Below are 24,149 nucleotides of genomic sequence, written 5' to 3' on the forward strand. Positions count from 1 at the left end.
CCAGCAATGGTATCTTTGCAACTTATTTTATAATGCCTTATATGATGATTACAAGGTCATCCTGGACGCAGCTGCGAATGGTAGATTCCAAAACAATACCGGTCAGAATAAATTAAAGGTTGGAATACTATCGAGGAGATGGCAGTCCATAAAGCTGAGTTTGGAAGTTCACGTGGAAATTCGCGAAAGCAAAGTGATGAAATGAGTGCCGTTGTGACACTTATTACTTCTATTACTGCCCGTATCGAGAGGCTCGAGGCCTCTGAAGCTTCCAAGGATAGAATTGAAATGCCTACCCATAATTCAGATGAGACCGAAAAGTTGAGAGAAATGGTTCAACTTCTCTTGGTTCAAGTGGCGAATATGGAAGCAACTGGAATTGAGTCCTCAAAGAATTTTGTGAAGTAATTGGAGAATATAGAGGCCAAGCAAGTGGCTAATTCTTCAAGCAAATGTGAAGGGCCAATTGAGACGATCAATGCCATTAATCTCAGAAGTGGCCTCTCTTATGAAAGTCCCGACAAGCTAGAAGAAGACTCGGGAAATGATAAAGAAGCTAGTTCAGTTTATGGCGAAAAAACGAGCTTAACTACCAGTACTTCTGGTCGATCGACCAACATTCTCAGTCGATCGACTGAGAGATGTCAGATAAAAAAGTTTCTGATCAGAAACTATTCACACCCAGCACGAGTGATTGATCGACCACCATTGTCAGTCGATCGACTGAATCACCTGACGAGATTAATTCTGAACAGGAACTGTTTACGCCCAGCCAACTCAGTCGATCGACTACTCATCCCAGTCGATCGACTGGGTCTTCAGTGCAAAACGAAATTCCGTCAACTAGTTTGCATGATTCTACACTTATTGATGATTTGACGGAGGTTTTAAACTTACGGAAGCCGAAGGTTACTGATCCTACGGCCAGTGTTGCAGTCCCGTATCCGGAGCGTTAGAAGAATAATAAGCTGGAGCGCAAGTTTGGTAAGTTTCTGGAGATGGTCCAAAATCTCGAGGTAACGATTCCTTTTACTGATTTAATTACCCAGGTACCCTCTTACGCTAAATTTATGAAAGATATTTTAAATCGTAAGAGAAATTTTCGCGATGATGGTAATGTTGCTTTTGTGGAAGAATGCAACGCTCTTTCGCAAATCAATATACCACCCAAATTAAAGGACCCGGGTAGTTTTTCTATTCCTTGCACTATAGGTAGCCACGAAATTGGAAAGACCCTTTGTGATTTAGGGGCCAGCGTCAGTGTCATGCCGTATTCTGTTTGTGAAAGGTTAAATATTGGTAGACTTAAGGTGACCGATATTACCGTTCAAATGGCAAATAGATCGACTCAGAGACCTATAGGTGTTCTAGAGGATGTACCCGTTCGAGTGGGTAAGTTTTTTATTCCTGTCGATTTCGTTGTTTTGGACATTGCAGAGGACAGTCAGATACCTATTATTTTAGGTAGACCCTTTTTACATACAGCTGGGGCTGTAATAGATGTCAAACGCGGAACCATCACCTTAGAGGTAGGGGATGACACCATTGAGTTCAGTCTTGCTCACAAGGCGATTGCTAACGATGATACGTGTTATTCCATTGATATTGTTGACAGGGCTGTTACTTGTAATTGGAGGGAATCCTTAGCCAAGGATCCCTTAGCTGATCTAACCCGTTTAGATGAGTGTGCAGGTAATATAGTGGAGAATGTTGAGGAGCCAGATGCTTTGGTAGCCTCGATGGACATCTACGAGCTCAATGAGAAAGAAGATGAGAAGCTTTTAAGCTTGGCCAACGAAAACTTGGTCAACACTTGCTACACCATTGAAGCTGATTCCGTCTATGCTGTAGAGGTAAAGGTACCGGAGCGTAAGCCACTTTCTCCTAATCTTAAGTATGTTTTCCTAGATGATACGGAGCAGTACCCAGCTATTGTTAGCTCTAAGCTTAATGATGACCAGCTGTCTGCTTTGATGTGTGTGCTTAAGAAAAACAGGAAGGCTTTGGGTTACTCTTTGGATGACATTAAGGGCATCAACCCTGATGTTTGTATGCACAGGATAGAGCTGGAGGAAGGCCACAAGCCTTACAGACAGGGTCAACGCAAGTTGAACCCGAAGATGTAGGAAGTTGTTATGGCTGAGGTGATGAAACTACTTGATGCAGGTATTATTTATACAGTTGGCAACTCCAAGTGGGTTAGCCCAGTTCAGGTAGTTCCAAAGAAAGGAGGGACTACCGTGGTTAAAATGAGAAAAATGAATTAATACCAACTCGAGTTGTGACAGGGTGGCGGATATGCATTGATTATAGACAGTTAAATGCCGCCACCAAGAAAGACCATTTCCCCCTCCCTTTTGTTGATCAAATGACTGAAAGACTTGCTTCTAACAAATTTTTCTGTTTTCTAGACGGATATTCAGGGTTCTTTCAGATCCTTATTCATCCGGATGATCAGAATAAGACTACTTTTACCTGTCCCCAGGGTGTTTTTGCATATCGTAGAATGCCTTTCGGATTGTGTAATGCCCCTGCCACCTTTCAGAGGTGCATGATGGGGATTTTTTCTGATTATATAGAAAATATTATGGAGGTATTCATGGATGATTTCTCAGTTTATGGTAGCGACTTTGATCGTTGTTTAGCTAACCTTGATAAAGTCATGCAGCGTTGTATAGATGTTAATCTTGTTTTAAACTGGGAAAAGTGTCAGTTTATGGTCAATGAGGGAGTTGTGTTAGGGCATCTGATTTCTGATAGAGGTATACATGTTGATAAGGCAAAGGTGCAGGTGATTGAGCAATTACCTCCTCCCGTGAATGTTAAAGGAGTGAGGAGTTTCCTTGGTCACGCTGGTTTCTATCGGCGTTTCATTAAGGATTTTTCAAAAATTGCTAAACCACTTACACAATTGCTCCTTAAGGACGCTGTCTTTGAATTTACTGATGAGTGCCTTGTCGCTTTTAACAGGTTAAAGGAGGCCCTAGTTTCCGCGCCAATCATTCAGCCGCCTGATTGGGACCTCCCATTTGAGATCATGTGTGATGCCAGCGATTATGCGATAGGTGCAGTTTTAGGACAGCGAAAGAATAAAGCTTTGAATGCCATATACTATGCGAGCCGAACTCTGGATGAGGCTCAAGTCAATTATTTTACCACTGAGAAAGAGTTTCTAGCTGTTGTTTTTGCCTTAGACAAATTTCGGTCTTATTTTTTAGGTTCTAAGGTTATTGTTTATACTGACCATGCAGCGTTGAAGACTCTCTTTATTAAGAAAGATGCGAAGCCGAGGCTTCTGAGGTGGATACTTCTTTTGCAGGAGTTTGATTTGGAGATCAAAGATAAGAAAGGAGCAGAGAATGTGGTGGCTGACCACTTATCTCGTCTGCAGCTGACAGAAAGGGAGGATTCTTTGCCTATTAATGATTCCTTTCCTGATGAGAGTCTGTTAGCTATTACTACTTCAGGGTATTATCCACCTCTGTGGTTTGGCTGATTTTGCTAATTTTGCTGTGACAGGTAAGATACCACCCGAGCTTTCATGGCGGCAGAAGAAGCGGTTTGCTTATGATGCTAGACAATACTTTTGGGATGATCCTTATGTTTTCAAGGAATGCGCAGACGGTCTCATCCGGAGATGCGTCCCTCAATGGGAGGTGAAGGATATCCTAGAGGCTTGCCACTCTTCTGCTTATGGTGGTCATCACGGTCCGTCTAGGACTGTAGCTAAGGTACTCCAATCTGGTTTCTTTTGGCCAACTTTGCATGCAGATTGTCGCAATTTTGTTGCTGAGTGCGACGCTTGTCAAAGATCGGGGAATATTTCCAAGAGACATGAGATGCCACAGGTAGGCATTCTTGAGGTTAAGATTTTCGATGTCTGGTGCATTGATTATCAAGGACCTTTTCCGAGCAGTCAAGGTAATAAATATATCCTCGTAGCTGTAGATTATGTATCCAAGTGGGTAGAAGTTATTGCTACTCCCCATTGCGATGCAAAGGCCGTGATTAAATTGTTTAAAAAGATTATTTTCCCTCGTTTTGGTGTCCCTCGGGTTGTCATTAGCGATAGGGGAATGCATTTCAAAGAGAAACAACTTAGTGCTTTATTGACTAAATTCGGTGTCCAACATCGTAGAGGTTTGGGGTATCATCCCCAAACTAGTGGTCAGGTTGAGATTTCTAACAGAGAATTGAAAGAGGTCTTACCTAAAGTTGTTTCTAAATCACGGAAAGATTGGAGTCTTAAGTTAGATGATGTCTTATGGGCTTATAGAACCGCGTTTAAGACGCCAATCGGGATGTCACCGTACCGATTGATTTATGGTAAGACATGTCATTTACCTGTTGAGTTAGAGCGTAAATCTTGGTGGGCTATATGTGATTTGAATTTGGATCCTAATCTCTCTCGTGAGAAACGCATGACACAGCTGAATGAGCTGGAGGAATTTAGGCTGCTGGCCTATGACAATGCTAGGATCTACAAGGAGAAAACAAAGCGCTGGCACGACAAGAGAATCATCAAGCGCGAGTTCAATATTGGCGATAAGGTACTCCTTTTTAATGCTCGTATCCGTCTATTTCCTGGTAAGCTGAAATCCAGGTGGACCGGCCCCTATACGGTCACAGCAGTTACAAAATTCGGATCAGTGGAATTGGAGACCTCAGCTGGAGAAAGGTTCAAAGTTAATGGCCAATATGTGAAGCATTATCACGGATCAGATGCATATGTTGGGAAAGTCGAGGTTTTGTACTTCGACCCGTTATCAGATGATGCAAAGTGAGGTAAAAAGGTCGTGCGGGACCTCTTTAACCAGCGCTAACCGGGAGGCAACCCGGGTTGTAATTATTTGTAATTTAGGAATTTTATTTTGTTATTTGATTTTATTCGCATTTCTTTTGAGTTTATTTATTTTCATGCATTTTGCAATTTCTTGGTTTGGGAAAATTGTGCGCCTTTGATAATTTCTGCAGGAATTTATTTTATGCAAAGTGCGTAAGTGGTTTACTGGATGTTGTGAGAAAGACGGAAATTAAGTTGGCAAACAAGTTTGACGAATTTGAGCTAAATTGCCAGCTCTAGCAGTCGATCGACTAGGTAGTTCAGTCGATCGACTGAAGCGGAGACTCCAGAAGCTGATTAAATGACAGACCGGTCAATCGACCGAGTAAAGTGGTCGATCGACCACTTCGCGGGTTCAGAAACCGTTCTAATAAGGAAGTTTTCTCTCCTTATTCATTCATTTACTCTTCTTTTCTCACAAACTCAGAAAATAAGCAAACCCTAAGTTCATCCCTTTTTAGCGATTTTCACCTGAAATCTCGTCTTACACTCGATTTTTCTTGCTTTAATCTTCAAGCTTCTTCACGGTATGTCTCTAATCCCATTTCCATGCTCTATTTTCGCCTCTACTGCGGTTTTTATGCAAAATTTTCGAGTAATGTGCTTTTAAGATGGAAAAAAATCGATTTGGGGAAATTGATTTTTGGGATTGATTCCTTGTATTTTCTATCCTTTGATCGCTTTTTCTACCCTTTCCCCCTTGATTTTTGACACTAGCTAGCATCGAGGAGGCGATTAAAGCCGTTTTCCCCAAAATCTCGAAACCCTAATTTGCGTGGATCATCTAATTTTGATTCGGGTTTCCATAAATTGACATTGTTAGGGGATTTCTCGTTGCTAATGCGTTAATTGCAGGTAACAAAAATGACAAAAGGGAAGGAGCACATGTACGGGGGACAGTCGAGCCAAGGCCCTCCCAAGCGGCCACGAGGACCGCCGCTGCTGATTGTAGACACCACGGATAGTCTACCTGACTATCCGCAGGTTATCTTTGCTACTTCTACTCAGCGTGCCAAGTTTGCTCTTTTTGTTTCGAGAATAAAAGTTCCAGCTACCCGGTTTCTCCATAAAGATACTTTGGAGAAATTAGGCTGTTATGAGTCGGTAGTGTCCCTGCTAAATGGGACGGGTATGACAGGTTTAGTGGATATGGCTGAGTTCACATACTACGTTTTGACCCTTGAATTTTTTTCGTCTTATGCTTTTGACTCAAAAGCTTTTGAGGCTGATAAGACCAAACCCTGCATTTCCTTTCGACTTTTCAATGTCAATTACTCTCTGACATTATCTGATTTTGCCGGTCTTTTGGGTCTTTGTTTCGAGGGCAGAACCTCGGATACCTCTGATACTCATAGAGTCATGTGGTCTTGCATTAGTGATTTCTACGGGCCTAAAAGGACGGGCACTTCCGTCCACTTGCCCCCTCTTCGTTATTTTCTACGGCTAATGGGTAATACCATTTTTGGCCGTAAAGAGTCTAATAATGTGAATAATATCGAGCTGTCTATCTTGGCGGGCTATCTGAACGTTGAAAGTCGGATAGCCCGTATCTATAACATCGCCTACTTGACTGCCGCTCACTTTCAGACTGTAAGTGAGGGCACTTTGACCACCATTGCTTGTGGTGGGTTGGTGACACGTATCGCCAACCGTCTTGTTTTACTTTTCCCTCGACAGGAGGACCCCATCGACCCTGACCTGCGCTTCATGGACCTCCCTTACGCGAGGGGTGTCTATTAGGTCGATAGACAGATGCGGTGGAAGATTGATTCTTTCATCTGTGACCGCATCCCTGTCACTGGCTACCCTCCTGTCCTGCTCCTTACCACTATTGAGGGGGTAGCTCGGCCGCCCTTGCCTAGTTACAGGCTTCCTCTGGTGGCGGCCACTCCTACTGCTAGCACTTCGAGGAGAGCTCGTGCCTCCTCTTCACAGGCACCCTCTACCTCCACTACTGCTCCCACCGGCTACCCAGCCACTTCCACTTTCCGACCACCTACACCTTTGGTTGTCCCTTCGGTCATGGACCAGAGGGCAATGTCACGTGTTTTGGGTGATTTGTGCAGGAGTTTCAACCAGCACAGGTTGGATACGGCCATCGCCCTGTACCCGGTTTACGAGGAGTTAGCTCGGGGGGGGGGGGGGGATGCTTCCACAGGGTGACTGGACTCACCCTTCTTACTTTGTTCCCCCTGTGGGTGGCTACCCTCAGCCTGCCAGGAGACCTCCTCCTCCTACTACTACTACTGGTCCCTCCACTTCCAGGAGAGCCATTGCCGCTGCTGCTGAGGCGGATGAGGAGGATGACTCGGGGTCCTGAGAGTCTAGTGGCGAGGAGTACGATGGTGGAGATTAGATGCTGGTGACCTCCCCGTTTTTGGCTGGTTTGGGGAGGTCGTATTTTGTGAGTTTCTTTCCTTTCTTTATTCGTTTCCTTTTATTTTATTATACTTTTATTCTCCCATATTTCTGCTGGTGATTTGCTGATGAGCACAATGGGGGCATTGTGCGTTTTGGTTTGGGGAGGGTATTGCATATGTCTTTTACATCTGCATTTGTTTTTTATTGCATTTCAGTCACACGTTTACTGCATTTTAGCTTGCATTTGTGTTATTTCAAAAAAAAAAAAAATAACAAAAACAAAGAAAAAATTGAAAAAATTCATAAAAATCAAAAAATATCACGTTTACTTTTGCATATAGTCGAGTCGGATTGGAGTTATTAATGATGATTTTGCACTATTAGTCAAATATGCCATTCCTTGCTTTTTCACAGCTGCTTAGCTAAAATTAAAAGTGATTTCTCAAATTTTGTTATGGAATTCATTTCGGGTAATTAGACTTGGCTCATTACTTTTGGCAAACTACTTATACTTTCTGAGATATAGAGCCTATAACTGGTGACATTCATGACCGGTTAATTTAGGATTGAGAGTAGTACTCCCTTCATTTCATGTTTTGCACGTGTATGAGTTTTGATTGCTTATTGCCTATACGCATTGGTTTCTGGTCGGTATTGCATGTTTCGAGAACTATTGCATCCTCCCCTTTCTCGTTTTACCCCATTAACTCCACTATAAGCCATAACTGCCAGTTGCCCTCAACTACATCCCATACTTAGCCTACCATTCTGCCAAGCTAGGAAGTAGTAGAGGAATTTTTATCGGATTAGAAGCGGTTTTGGTTCGTTTGTACTGATGGAGTGAGTATTGATGAGAAGTGAAGGGGTTGTGTCTTTTTGAAGGGAAAGAAAGAAAGAAGAAATGAAAAAAAAAGAGATGTGTTTACCTGGCAGAGAGCACTGGAATGTGCAGAGTGGTCGATCAACTGCCATCACTGGTCGATCGACCACCATTTCACAATTTGAAAAAAAAAATGAAAATGAAAGAAAAGAAAAAAAACAGAAAGAAAAAAAAAGAAGAGTTTGAAAATAATAAGTTTTGGTTGAATAGAGAACACGCCTCATGTGCCTACTTCATGAATTGGAGGCGTTTGTTTGGGATATTGTGTAGCCTAGTCATTAAAAGGCATGGTTTATATTTTGAGTTGGAGGAACGGGATACGGTTTCTAATGGTTCGTTAGGTACTAGCTTGGCTCTTACCTTCAATTTTCCATAATTGTTTTGCCCCTTCTTTCCCCACTTAGCCTCACATATCCAAATCTTGCAATGGTTCGGCATGTAATAGTCTTTGACGATGGTTATGCGTATGTACGGTAGCTAGAATCATTATTCATGCTAGTCAAGCATACATGTTTTGTCGGTCGCAGTCTAGGTGAGAGACTGTATTTTTCCTTCCTCTCTTTTACATACAATCTTACCATTTGCTTTGCTGAGGGAAGAGTGACCCTGGAGAGTCCGAATGTACGAGTCTTGCAAGGTCGAACGCCCGATTTAATTCCATGATATGCATAAATTTGTTCACTTGATTTAAGCTCTGCAGTAGTTGGCTATGTGCATTAAACGATTTGGCATTGATTTGTAGCTAGCTCTGAGATATACTCCTTTCCAATAGATTTTTATATGGGTCATAGTGCTTGCTTGGGGACAAGCAAGGTTTGGTTTGGGGAGATTTGATACGTGCATATTCTATACACTTTATCTGCGGTTTTGGCACGTATTTCCATGCATAATTGTTAGCTTAAGGCTACTATTTCTCCCGAAACGGTTTACTTTGCATTTTCTATGATTTATTGTAGGGATGAGTGGAAGTAAGCTAAATCAAGCCTAATTCGTCTTCCGGAGGCGACTTCGAGGAAGCTTGGAAGAAGGAGATTCGGATTCACCCACCTTGGGATGCGTACAATGGAGTGAAGAGCTGATTTGGAGGAACAAAGAGGCCACTGCACAGCATAACCAGTCGATCGACTATGCTGTTCAGTCGATCGACCACTGAAATCAAGCAGAAGCTGTGGTTCTGCATTTACCAATCGATCGACCACGCTGACCGGTCGATCGACCAGCTTTCGAGCTGATACTTATTTCTTCGTGTTAGACTTTTAAAAGCCCAACTTGTAATTAACTTTGGGTATCTTTTTATCAGTAGAACGCAGCAACTTTGAGGTTATGCTTTCATTATTGAAAAAACTCAGTTTTTAGATCTAGCTTTGGGTGACGGAAAACCTCGAATTCGATACTTTGTTCTTGAATTCAATTAGTAAGTTTATGCAAATTTCCTTCTCTCTTAATTCTTGTTATTTAAATTCTTGTTCTATCAATTAAATTCCAGAAATTTATCTCTTGTCTTTTGTCTTTTATTTAAATTCAATCATGTCAATCTTGTTCTCTGTTATCAACTTAGCAATTGTTTTAGTTTTAGTCATGCGTAGCTAATTGTTTTGATTGGGAATGAGGTGAACCATGGCATAAATTAGGATTGTTTGTTAGTATGAATTTTTCCGTTTAGATTTTGTCGTCTGTTGATATGCCTTTTTGCTAGATTGAAAGATTAGTAATTAGAATTATCTTTAGATTGGAATTTCTCTTGAGTGAAAGCTTGAGAAATTTCGGGGAATTAGAAGACCGCAAGGTTAATTTGAGCAAAGACCGAAAGGCTTGCTTATACCCCTTGGGACCGTATTTTAGGAATTCTGCTACCTTATTGTCCTAACCATTGCCATGGTGAACCGAATTTCCCGATCCTCTTTTTATCTTGTTGAGAAACTTCATTTTAGCAATTAGTCAATTTAGCCAAACAATCTTAAAACCCCCAATTAATTGTTACTTTTTTTAGACTGAAAAAAAGCAAACAAAATCAACCTTGTCTCTCTGTGGTTCGACCCTTACTATCACTAGCTATAGTTTTAGTTTGGAGTTATAAATTTAATTTTGATACAAAACGACGATATCAATATGTTTATTAAACAATTGTGTATGTGCATGACAATGTAGAGTATGTGCATTAAATAGTTTTCTACATGTATAAAAAAAAAGGGAAAGGGTTGAGGGTTGGATTAGGCGGATCCGCGGTAGCGGTCCGCCTAATCCAACCCTCAACCCTTTCCCGTCCCGTTTTAGGATACCGAGCCTTCTACATTTAATCCCGTCCCCAAACAAGTGTTCACTCGATCCCTCTACGGTGTCTTTATTAAAACAACCTTGTACATGAATGAAAAAGCATAGTATGTGCATTAAATAGTCTTCTACATGTATGACAAAGCACTATATGTGCATTAAAATTTTACATCTGTTGCTATGCTCTTTGATGCATTAATGCTAAAATTTGTCATTTTATGTGAAATGCTGAACATTACTTCACTAAAAACTTCTGTACATCACCTAATTAATGTTGTTTAACATTTGACAGATGATGGGGATGTCTTCTTAGAAACAGTTGACAACGAAGCTACTACAACAGAAACATTTGACAAGGAAGCTTCTAAACCAGAAACAGCTGACAAGGAAGCTACTAAAACAGAACCAGCTGTTCCGCGTCGAGTGAGTCCTCGTACTAAAAGACCAGTTGATGAGGATGTCTTAACGAAAGATGTTGAAGAACCATCTACCAAGAAAAGGAAGTCCACTGTTACTGATAAGAAAGATGCTAGCAGCATTGCTAGTAGGAAAGGAAGTCCACATAGGAAGTGTGGTAAAGATTATGATACGCTGGTAACTAGGATGAGTCCTTCTTTGATAATTAATTTTATCAAGTCGAACCCGTCTGAGAAGCAAATTGAAGCTATTCAGAGCATGGGTTTTGGAGAGTCTGTTAAAACTTGATCGGAAGAAATCCATGGCCATTTGGCTAGATGGATTGTGGAGTCTTTCAATCCATTCAGTTGTTCGTTGATGAATGGGGATTTGACTATCACGGATGAGGATGTCTACCTTGTCACGGGAATTTCTATGGGGTCATTAGATATCAATCCAGTTGGGAGGTACTGTAAAGAAGAGGGTTATTTAGAGGCTGTCCGGAGATTTAAGGACCAATTTAGTACCACAGATATTACCAAGAAGGATTTACTAGAGAAGATGATTGAGCAGCGGGATGCTGGAGATGATTTTAAGAGGATTTTTCTTGTATATATTGCTTCTGTTCTGTTGATGGGGGTAGCTAGTGATTACCCCAGCACTCGTATATTAAGCTGCCTGTCCGATCTGTCTGATGTACCTAAATTTAATTGGTGCAAGTTTGCACGAGTCAACATGATTGAAAATGTCATTTCCTGGAAAAAGGCAGCAGCTAAAGACCCTGGTACGTCCTTTAAGGGACCAATTCTCATTTTCTGTCTTATCTACTTGGACAGAGTCGTTTTTAAGATAAGAACGGTCATTCGATCTTTCCCTTTGTTAGCCAATTGGTCTGACGAACGTATCAGAGAGAGGGTGAAGATGGAAAAACATGACGCAAATGGTTTTGGAGAGGGGCGTGTAGAAGACAGATTTGTTTATAAAGCACCCGTGTCTGAAACTGACAAACGGGTTGATGCTGCAGTGACGACAAAGGGAAAGGAAAATGTTGAGGGTGCTGGAGTGACGACAAAGGGAAAGGGAACGGTTGAGGATACTGAAGAAGGAGGTCCCGTTGATAAGAAAACAACAGATTGTATCAATTTTTTAGCGGGGACTGCTGTTAGTCTAGCAGACTGTTATGGTGCATTCTCAAAGGCAATCATGCAAGCAAAGTTTGTGGTTCCTCGTATGGAAGCTGTTACCAAAATGTCGACTTTGGCAGATTCGTTATTTGAAGGGTTTTCACTTTCGCAGCAAAGTAAAGAAGAATCTGAGATGGAAGAAGAGGAGAGAAAGGACGAGGAGAAAGATGACCATGAAATGGAGGAAGAGGAGAGAAAGGATGCGGGTAAAGTGGAGGAGGGGAAGAAGTATGTGGATTATATGGACTCTGATGAGTTTTACAACGATCCCAACATCTTGGCTGATTTAGAGGGGATTCTGAATAGTGCATATAATCGTGTTGGTGAGGCATTTAAAGAACATCAAGTTACGAAGGAAAAGGTGGACAAGGAACTCATGGAGGGACCATCTTTCAGTCTCTTTCACGGTGAGGATGCGTTATATACATCTCAAGAGTTCCGCGAAGCACGAGGCAGTGATATGTGTGATGTTCCCCATGCGAGCACGTCAACTGCACCTGTCATTCCATCCCCTCCCTGTGCAACAACGTCAGCTACACCTTCAATCCCATCCCCTCCCCGTGGAAGCACTTCCGCTGCACCTTCTACTCATTCCCCTCCCCGTGCAAGCACATCAGCTGCACCTTCCAATCCATCCCCTGCATCACCAATACTTATCTCGTCATAACTGTCATTGAATGAATCTCCAATTATGCCTTCTTCTCCGCTTGTAGAACTGTCCCCAACCGTCCCCTCCCAGACCGGGAAGTGTAAGAGAAAAGTTAAGTTACCTGACGTTTTTCGTTCACCTTTTTTCATACGAAATGTGAACGTGATGGATGCCTTGAGTCAGTCTGAAAAAGCGATGGGTGACTATGCATTTTTTGACTTAGATGAAGGGTATGTATTAGTCTATTAATTTTGCTTTTATTTTTTCCTTATTTGGTATATGTATTATATTTTCTTTCTATAACACTAAGGTTTTATTTTTGTAGCGAGGTTCTGTTCAGCCGTGGCGGCAAGATTCTTACACGATATGATATAAAGACCTTGCTATTTGGTGGTAGCGTTAATATCGACGTGATCAATGTGTGGTGTGATTATCTGAATAATGGAAACAGGTTAAGAGATCGTAGATCAATTTCCCGACTCTTTCTCACTGAAACAACTGATGTAAGTTTGATATTTAAATTTTGTTGGTCTAAGTTATCAACTTGTACCTTTTTATTCTCTAATACGGGTCACCTAATTGAAACAACAGATAGCCTCATTGGATATCAACTATAGAGACGTGAAATTGGTAAGTTGTTCAATATTTTAAAAGTTTTAAAAGTACATAATTAAATAATATACAAATCCAACTAACCATTGTTTGACAGGTTTTATTCCCTGTTGTTGCACCCAGCCCACTTCTTCATTGTTTTGATATTGATCATAACTTGTATGAAGTTATACACCCGTGTGATCCAGGGTGTGTAGATTTTCATGTCAGTGTTCAATATGTGGTATGTTTTCACACCGTTTGGCAATAAGTATGTTAAATGACTGATTTAATTCATATATAACGAACTTATTTGCTTGGCATTGTCTTCTGCCTAACAGAAGAAACAGTTAAGTGCAAAGCTTTCTTCCATGATTCCAAAGCTGCAGGCTACATATTTTGTAGTAGCCAAAGAGTATGTTCCGAATAAAAGTTTCTCTGTCGAGCGTGATACTGGAATTTACATGATGCGACATATGGAGACGTACAATGGGAATAAGTGTCGGTATACTTTAAAGCTGCTCAAGGACGTAAGTCTCCATTATTTAAGTCAAATTTTTAGTTGGTGTTTCTATATTTCCCGATGCCAGAAGCCATCAACATGCATGTATTAGCTTTGTTCTTTCATGAATCAGCCTTGTATGTGTATTAGGTATGTAGGTATGTGTATTAGATGTGTAGGTTCTGCGGTTGATTTCACTTTATATCATTGTTCAGAGAACTGATGTGAAGCATTACATTGTGAGGGTTTGCAATGAAATTTTGACTTGGCAAGACAACATCGTGAAAGATCAAGTGAAGTCTAAAGCAAAGGCTTACAAGAATGGCTATGTGATTCGGTAATCAGAAATCTTTTACCAACAATGCTTCTCATTACTATATGATGACTCCTGGTTTATTAAAAGTGTGCTATGCTTATGTAATTCTTCTGTGTTTTCCCTTTTTCTCCCCAGGAATGAAGTTCCACGAGACTTGCCCTATACAGATGAACACTTGATGAATTTTATTAGGACAAATGTGGCAAATAAGGAGTAAGTTATCACTGACCATATAGCATCTTTTTGAGTTGTTTTTGTCCATTTTGCTGTTCTGTGTGCATCTAATTACAATATGTGCATTATTAGTGACATTGTTGTAGACACTCCATGGCTGCAAGTAACCCAAGAAGGAATGTCGACTTTGTTTGGAGGAAAATGGATCATGGATATGGTCATTGACCTTGTTGGTCTTCGTTTAACACGTGAAAGACCAAATCTTGTGTACTTTCCGACAATAATCAAGGTATTCATATTCATCCTTAGTAACCGCTAATGTTTCTACTTGGAATTACCAACATTTTTCACAAATTTTCTCAACTTTCAGGATGTTGTCGCTAAAAACAGTTTTCAAAGTCAGTACATTAAGCTTCAGTACTTGCCCAAAAGTTTAACCAAAGCTAAACTGCTAATTATCCCGTCACTTTTTTAAATTATTATATCGACGAAATTTACTACTTGCACAAGAAAGAACTTAATTAATTATCATGTCTAACCTGTTTGTATATTATCCCGTCAAACTGGTAATTATCCCCTCACTTTTTCATTTCCTTATGGGCGTTTTTGCAGGCTTTCTTCCCTTACTGTGTTGACCGTGAACATTGGTTTGCTTGCGTGTCTGACTTTGTTAAAAAGACCAACTTTATACTTGACTCAAACTTGCCTAGGCGTCCTGACACAAGATGTAAATTTGTAGTTGAAACGGTATGATTATATCCGTATGCCTTAGGGTTTGTTACCTCAATTTTGTGTTGGTTTTCCTTCGCTTTTATATTATTCAGTTTTTCTTTTTTTGGTTTTTTGTAGTTATTTCCTGCTTTGGGGATTATTGCAAGAGACTTTCCAGGATACAAAAAACTGTTGCAAATAGAAAATTTTCCGTTTGTGACTGTGGATGTGCCTCGACAAAAGAATGGGTATCTTACATGTTTAAATTATACTCTACTCGTTTTTAATATTTTCGATGGGATACACACCATTTTAAAGCGTTTAACAAATTTCCTTATTTCAAAAGGTATTCTTATGAGTCTATTTCTTTGAAGTTTCTAGAAAACTTGAGTTGTCAATCATTATGGTCCGATCAGACTTGTTACGAGGTAATGATGTCTAAACCAAGTTATATTAGTCAAATATTATTCGGCATATTTTATTGCAACACTTTCAATATTGTTGTCAAATATATATGCAGAATTTGGATGAATATGGTGAGAGTATGATTGTAGATCTTATCAGATGGGAGGAAAACAAGAGAACGGTAATAACAATATCTTCCGAATGCTTTATCTAATTTTGTTTCTATTATTTCCCAATCTTTTAACTGCAAGACTTTCAATATTGATGTCAAGTGACTTTTTTTTGTAGGATTATAACTAGGTGTTATTTTTGCAAGAATATGGTGAGAGTTTGCGTGCTTAGCAAACGGGAGTGGCAGAGAACATTCTCATTGTCTTTTGTTGATTCTTTTATTTGGGCAGGCATTAGTTTGAAGGTGGAATAGTAGTATAGCATAAGTAAGGGTCGAACCCAAGAGAAGGTCTAACAACTAAAACTTGACTAGTAAACTAATTCAGATACTAATGACGATTAAAATTAACAATCAAGGACTAATCACAAACTATGCATATTCACAATGAGCAACAATAAATTGACATAAAAGAGGAAATTGGGTTTTGAGATAACATAACAAAGTTAAAGATGTGAACTTTTCTAAGAGACAAATCAACAAACACTTGATATGCAAAGACTTCAATATTTGGGAGAACTTGGTGTAATTCTCTCTTAGTAATCCAACAATGATAAAGCTTGATTCTTTTCTCTCTATTATTATCTATCCAATACTATCAACTCAAGAAATTGATACACACAATTAAACCATATATGTGAATCCTTCAATTCCAACCACAACTCATTAAACCATGAATGAAGACTAGAATTGAGCATGAAGCTTTTACCAAAAGATGTAAGCTAGAATCAAATCCTACTAGATTAAACCATGCTAACAAGAAAAGACATGTAATTTCCTACTTGATATATGAATCCTTTAAACCAAATCAACATACACCAAGTTTGCTCCAAACAATTCTAGATAGATTAAACCATTTCTGTAGAATTTGCAATAGTTAGGTAAATAAGATGCAAGAGTGATCAATTCATACATTCATCTACTCAACATAAGAATTTAAGAACAAAGGAAAGAACAATAGATAAATTTAGAGAGATTTAAGAGTCTTACAATACCAAAGTTGGATACTTTGATCAAATTACACCAAGAAATGAAAGATTTAGCCTTCCATAGTTTGATTACAACCCAATTTTTGTGGAAAGATTACAATGAAAATGGAAATGATTAAGGTCTAATTATTACAAGATTAAAAGCAAAGCATAACCTTTGATGGTAAGGAGGTGAAAAGGGGCTCCCAAAACCTAATGCAAAACATGTATTTATAGTCTAAAAACAAGGCATAGGAAAATGGGCTTTCAATAGGAACATATGACGGAATTTAGAATCTCGTTTCCAGCCAAAACGGCAGTCTGCCGTGGTCTTGGCAGTCTGCCATGGCAGATTGCCGTTATTTTGGCAGACTGCGGTTTTTCCTGTGGCAGCAACTTGCGAGAGCCATAACTCTCTCGTTTCTTGGTCAAATAAGGCATGCGACCTACCGTTGGAAAGCGAAGCTCACAAGCTTTCACCTCCACTTGGCCTTGCATCGATACGAGCTTTATAACTCCAGATATACGCGTTTGAAGTTGACCCTTGTGAAATGGAGTTCTCAATTCTTCATTTTGGCTCTTGTTTGTGCATGTCAAGGCTTCAATTCTTCCTTTTGCTTCCTTCTCTTGATTTTGCACTTATTCCCTTGGCTTTCCTTTTGCTCTCCTTCTTTGCCTTGGTAAGTTATAAGCTAAGTCTCTAAAATTACAATCAAAAGTGCAAACCGGTATATTACAACAAGTTCAACTAAAACCCGGTATCAAGCATGTTTATTGTGATAACGTTAACCTATTGACTCGTCACAATTTGACACTATCAGTACTCCAAGTAACTTTTGCGTGTATAAAAGACCCTCCTACGTGCATGAGAAGGAGTTGTATGTGTATGCAACACCTTTCGACGTGCATGTAATTTGTCGACTTTCGGGTCCGTTTAACGAGACTTGAGCGTGCCTGAGGAGGCCTTATATGTGTATGGAACAGCTTTTGTTACCGTGTGGGGCACAATTATGTCACTAGATTATGGCCTTTTTAAATGAGACTTGTAATCAGAATTACCCCATTTGTCAGGGTGTTGTTGTTTTAAAATCCCAAAGTAACTTGCATATTTACATGCATGAGAAGGCGTTATATGTGTATGGAACAACCTTCTACATGCATGAAATTTTTCAAAACAAAATTACTTGCATTATTTAGAGTTCGCCTAGGCTATGCTAGGTCATGGCCTGTGTCATGCTCGTATCGTGCTTGAGCGTGCCTGACTAATTCTTCAACTTTAAACCAACTCCTATGTACTTTGAGCGTGCTAGGCCGTGCCTAAAGTGCTGATAGGATTGGCCCGACTTCTTCAATAATCACTCACATTTAAGTTTTGAGACTTGAAATGAGAACTAAAACCCACATTTAAGTCTTGAGACTTGAAATGATCCTAAAAACAAGTGTTGTAATGAGAATTAACCCATCTCATGGGGATTATCCCATTTGGGTTATCTGTGCATAAAATGGCCTTCTATGTGCATGGAATAACCTTTTAGTTGCATGATATTAAACGGCTTGTCGTACACGATGATGATTCAACTAATCACATTTTATTGCTGGCATAAAATGATCACATGTTTCAGCTTTTTAATTACCAAATTTGGAGAAACAATTATCACGTGCATAAAATGACCTCGTACGTGCATAAAATGAGCTCGTATGTACATGCCATAATTGCTAAGGGAAACACATGAATCACAGATGAAATCCATGTGCATGGAATAACCTTTTAGTTGCATGATATTAAATGACTTGTCGTACACGATGATGATTCAACTAATCACATTTTATTGCTGGCATAAAATGATCACATGTTTCAGCTTTTTAATTACCAAATTTGGAGAAACAATTATCACGTGCATAAAATGACCTCGTACGTGCATAAAATGAGCTCGTATGTACATGCCATAATTGCTAAGGGAAACACATGAATCACAGATGAATCCATGTGCATGGAATAACCTTTTAGTTGCATGATATTAAACGACTTGTCGTACACGATGATGATTCAACTAATCACATTTTATTGCTGGCATAAAATGATCACATGTTTCAGCTTTTTAATTACCAAATTTGGAGAAACAATTATCACGTGCATAAAATGACCTCGTACGTGCATAAAATGAGCTCGTATGTGCATGCCATAATTGCTCAGAGAAACACGTTTTCTATTCTTAAATCGAATCACAATTTCATCTTCTCAAATATACAATTTAAAAATCCGGAAGACTCCCGTTACATTTATTACAAAACAATTGTTGCCTTCTCAAATGATGCTAAAAAATAATCCTAAAAACTTCAATGATGCTGAAAAATAATCCTAAAAACTTCAATGATGCTCAAAAACAAGTGTTGACTTCTCAAATGATGCTCAAAAATTCCGCTGCACAGTCCAATTCCTCGCAAAAAACTTCAATCTCACACATAAGAAAGCAAATGTCAACAAAGATAAAAATTAGAAGCAAACAAAAAGGGTAAAAGTAGAAAACTTGCGCTAATAAGAGACATCACTTACTCGACTATTTGTCAGTGATCCTTTGGTCGGTCACAATTCCTGCTATCGTGGTTCGCCATCTGCCCACAAGCCTTGCATCTTCTTAGTGGTTTCTTATTGACTTCCCCTGCTCTTTCTCTTTGTGAAATCATTATTTTTCCCGAGCCTTTGTTTTTGCATTGTCTTGGCGGCAAAATTGTAATTTCGCTAGGCACACTTGTACCCAAGAGCATTCCAATTTCCGCATTTTTGTCCCTTTTCTTTCCAATACTACTATTACCACCATCATCAACGACACTACTTGTTGTTTTCGCAAGTACCCTTTCCTTGAACTCGCGTAAAATGGTTAGTAACTCATCACAATTAACAGGACTCTGTTCAACTAGTGACACACAAGTGAACATTTCGACCACAATTGATCGGTTTGTTCTTTTGTGCATCGACCGATCTGCAATCGCAAAAACCGCCCATCGAATTGAAGTTTGGGTGGCGGGTTGCTAGTTTGCTCCACCTATTAAGTAGGTATTCGCTTGGAATTTTCTCAAAACCATAATCTTTAAGGACACAGAGAATATGTCGACAAAGTATTCCATGTCGTTCAAATTTCTTGCAATTGCATACTAGTTTCACTTCAGCTGTCTTATAACCCACCTTATAGTCTTTCTTTCTCTCACGATCCTTGACATCTATGTAGAGAATTGCATGATTCTTATCTTTTTCTTTGTCCCCAATGGCACATGTAAAGCATGCTGCTTTTATTTCCACTTTGAACTCCTCGAAAATTCTCGGAGTATAGGTTTCTGCTGCATGCTTTTCCAGGTCTAGAGGAGTAGCCAAGTCAGGAAACGAGTACTTAGATTGTGCAATCAGTTTTGATTGAGGCCATCGTTGTGTATCCATTGCACTCTCAAAGCGCATCCAAAATTCAACAAGGGTCAAATTTGGATTAGTGAAATTGCTAAAAAAATGATTTTCTGACTCGGACCTCGAGGTGGTTCTCATCAACCCTCCTAATAACAAGTCACGAAGGTAAGCTGGAATCCAAAATTGTCTAATGCCATACTTTTCCTGAAGCCACTCATTATTCGACAACCCATGAGCTTGCACAATGGCTGTCCATCTTTCCTCAAATTCAGCAGGCTCCACATCTTCGCCCCAAACACATGAGTTTATCTCTTTCAAAAACTCAGTTTCTCTACATATCACAGGCCCTACCTTCTCTGGAAACTTCTTCAATATGTGCCACATGCAATATCTATGTTGCACTTTATCTTTAAAGACTTTTTTAAGTCCTCCTTCTATCCCCAAATGTTCGTCAGTTATTATACAAACAGGATAACGACCCCCCATATCTTCTAGGAATCTCGTAAATAACCAAGCAAATGACTCCTTGCTCTCATTAATAAGAAGCCCTGCCCCAAAGGTCACACATCTCTTATGATGATCCACCCCTGTGAAAGGGGTGAATATCATTCTATACTTATTTTTTCCTAAAGGTAGTGTCAAAGGATGTCATGTCCCCAAATAGCAAATAATTTTTTATACTAATAGGGTCAGCCCAGAAAACATGTGACAATCTACCTTTCTCATCTACCTCAAAGTCAAAGTAAAAGGATGGACACATTCTTTTTATTTTCATAAAATTCTCAATAAGCATTTGAGCATCCCCTTCTGACAAGAACTTTTTGATATCCCTTGAAAAGTTTTTAAAGTCTTCCAATGAAGCACCCACATTCTGATAACCTCTGACATACTCCTTAAACATCCTATAGGTCATAACTGGACCTTTGTTAACCTTTGAGTTGTCAACTATCATTTTTTTATGAACTATATTCAATTCTCTCGTTTGCGTCAGATGTACCATTGTTAATGGTGTAGCTGGCATATGATTATGCCCTTCAACAAAACCATAAATTTGGTATTTACCGTTAGCAATTCGTTTAAACTTAATCCTAGCAAGGCAACCTACCCTAGTCCTTTGCCTACGGTGTTTTTTGCCTTTGGCTTCACATTCTCCAGCCTTAGTACACAAACAAGTTTTATGTGTAGTGACACCCTATTTATTCTTTTGTGAGCCTTTCCTAGTCATAAACCCACATTCTTTTGCATACGCTTCATAAAAGGCAATACCGAGTTCAAGTGTATCAAAGACCATACCAATAACAGGCTTGAGATGGGTAGGACAACCAAAAATCCGATTCATGTTGCTTGAACCGGACGCCTCCTCCTCCTCCTCTGCATCCTCTATCACCTCTACCTCCTCTATTACCTCTGCCTCGTCTACTACGTCATCTGCACATGTGATGAAATTAGTTAGGATTTAGATTTACTGACCCAAGAAACTCTTGTACGATTATATAGAACAGTATCTGATCATTCAACAGTTCAACAGAATTGTACCTTGTACGATTTCAGGAACATCAATGTTAAGGGCAAATATTTCTGATATGGATTGAGATGAAATAACTTCAACCATCTGTCCTTCATTTGTAATGTCATTTGTAATGACATTAGAAGAACTACGCGACCCCATTGAACTAAGAATGTCATTGCTGCAATAACAACGACTTAAAATTAAATAACTGACAATAAAATCATATCAGGGAATTATTACTAAAACTAAATTTAGAAATTTTGATGCACATAGCAATAATTTGATGCACGTAGCTAATAGTTTGACGATTGTAAAACCTGTCTAATTAAAATGAATCGATTAATTGAAAAATTACAAACAGATCAAACTATAAACCCTAATTTAACGCACATAGTAACAATTTGATGCACGTAGCTAATAATTTGACGATTGTAAAACCTGTCTAATTCATAAAACTAAGCTAACAATATCACGATTTCAACCAATTTAAGCAATTTCTAATTTTACCGAACCCTAATTTCTCAAATTACCAAACCCTAATTGCTCAAATTCAACAACTTTAATCGATTAATTGAAAAATTACAAACAGATCAAACTATAAACCCTAATTTTAATCGATTAATTGAAAAATTACAAACAGATCAAACTATAAACCCTAATTTTAATCGATTAATTGAAAAATTACAAACAGATCAAACTATAAACCCTAATTTGACGCACATAGCAACAATTTGATGAACGTAGCTAATAATTTGACGATTGTAAAACCTGTCTAATTCATAAAACTGAGCCAACAATATCACGATTTCAACCAATTTAAACAATTTCTTAAATTACCGAACCCTAATTTTCAAATTCAACAAATTAATCAGCAATTTCGAATTCAACAAATTAATCAGCAATTTCGAAATATTACCAGGTTCCATTCATGAAGGACGCGTCGAATAGGTAGATCGTTGAAGAGATTGATGGATCAGTAGTTGAGGATCAATGGCGCGCATAAAATGGTGTTGTGAAGATGGTGATATTCGAGGAGAGAGAAAGAATGATGAGAGGGAAACGAAAATTGGAGAAATGACGGAGTTTAGAATGTTTAGGGGTAGGTGATTTGCGCGCGCGTCTACAATTGTACTCCGTATTAGATTATTAAGGTGGTTCTCACGGTTCTCATTATATGGGTGGTTCTCACCGGATCCCGACCCTATATATATATATATATATATATATATATATATATATTAAGTTTATCATGCATTCCTCTCTATCATCTTGCTTCTTCTTTGTTTTATTTTATTTAATTTGTTTTACAAGCTAATAAACGCAGAAAAACAACAGTGACAAAACTAATTAAGCGATTAATACTTAGAGAAAGAACATAATTATCGATAAAAACAAATGCAAATGAAATAATTAGCGAAAGAAAATAAGGACTGAAATGACAAAATCTAAATTAAACCATGCATATATATATATATATATATATAGAGAGAGAGAGAGAGAGAGAGAGTAAAGTTCTTCTAAGTCCTTCATATCTTTTGAGTCCCTAAGTACTTATAAGGGCTCTTGGATGAAGGGAATGAAGGGATGAGATTACATCTCAATGGATGGCCACAAATCAATCAAGTCTAATTAGCTCCTCATTGCAATTAAGTTACCCACTAATCCATTCATCCCTCATTATCACAAACTCCTTCCCTCTCTCTAAATCTCACAATCTCTCCTTTTTCTCTCTTCCTCTCATCACCAAACCACAAAAAAAAAACCAAACAAAAAAACCCAAAACCAAAAAAACCAAAACAAAAATTTGAAAAACAATTTCATCTCCCTCCTTCCCTCCCTTCATCCCTCCCGTACCCTCAAACAACCACCCCGCACCCGACCACCGCCACCTTTCCCAGCCCGCACTAATATACCATCCGACACACCACTCCGACCATATACACTACGACAACCACCGTCACCTGCAATGAAACTCAGAATCGAAACCCGAGTTGAATCGAGACCAGATCCGATAGCAACCACTGCTACCCCTTCAATTCGAGCAACCCAGCCTCGATAACCGCCGGAGAGAATGGCGAGGCTGCTCACACAATCACCTCACCACCTATCACTCACCTTTGCCGACCATCTATAACTACCTTTGCCTTCGTATTCGCACCTCCACGAGCGGTAATGATTGGAGCATGACCGGATGACAAATGAAGAGATTGGAGAGAACGAGGGTTCGTCGGCGGCCTGCAACAACTAATCTATTAGCCACTGGTACGTCCGGCGTCGGAGTCGGCGAGCTGAGTGAGTGGGGTTAGAGATAAGGAGAGAGGAAGGATGTAAAGATTAGATATGTCGGAGACGAGGAGTACGTCGCCGGCGTGTTTGACCGGTGATGACATGAATAGGGAGGGGTGATTGGAGTTGAAATGGGGGAAGATGAGTGGGGGGCCTGTTGATGAGTGGATAAGGGAGCAGTATACGGAGTTTGGTTAACGTGTGTTTTGGTTTATAAGTTAGTTCGCACGGTTCGCACTGAACTTTAAGTTCGCACGAGATCCTATTTCTATATATATATATATATAGATATATATATATATATATATATATATATATATATATATATATATATATATATATATATATAGGCAAGATCCGGTGAGTTTGCCACTTTTCGTGAGTTTCCCCCGCATATATAAGCAAATGAGTTGACAAAACCCAATTATCAAAAATTTAGCCGTCATAATAATGCGCAGCGCTTTCTCTCTCTTTCTCCCCCTTTCTCTCTCTACTGATAAACACTCTGTTTCATCAAAAAATCAAGCGAATTTTTT

General features: G+C 39.3%; 1 protein-coding gene across 1 annotated transcript; it reads right to left on the minus strand.

The window, feature by feature from the left end:
* Nucleotides 1-19,331: 19,331 nt before the first annotated feature.
* On the minus strand, nt 19,332-20,817 carry LOC141602099 (protein FAR-RED IMPAIRED RESPONSE 1-like). The gene is made up of 2 exons (XM_074422411.1): nt 20,535-20,817; nt 19,332-20,443 (listed from the first exon to the last, which is right to left on the minus strand). Exons 1-2 carry the CDS (start codon nt 20,815-20,817, stop codon nt 19,332-19,334), a joined length of 1,395 nt encoding a protein of 464 aa, XP_074278512.1.
* Nucleotides 20,818-24,149: the final 3,332 nt, after the last annotated feature.

The sequence above is a fragment of the Silene latifolia genome, chromosome 9, assembly GCF_048544455.1.
Source record: "Silene latifolia isolate original U9 population chromosome 9, ASM4854445v1, whole genome shotgun sequence".
In the NCBI taxonomy this organism is placed as follows: domain Eukaryota; kingdom Viridiplantae; phylum Streptophyta; class Magnoliopsida; order Caryophyllales; family Caryophyllaceae; genus Silene; species Silene latifolia.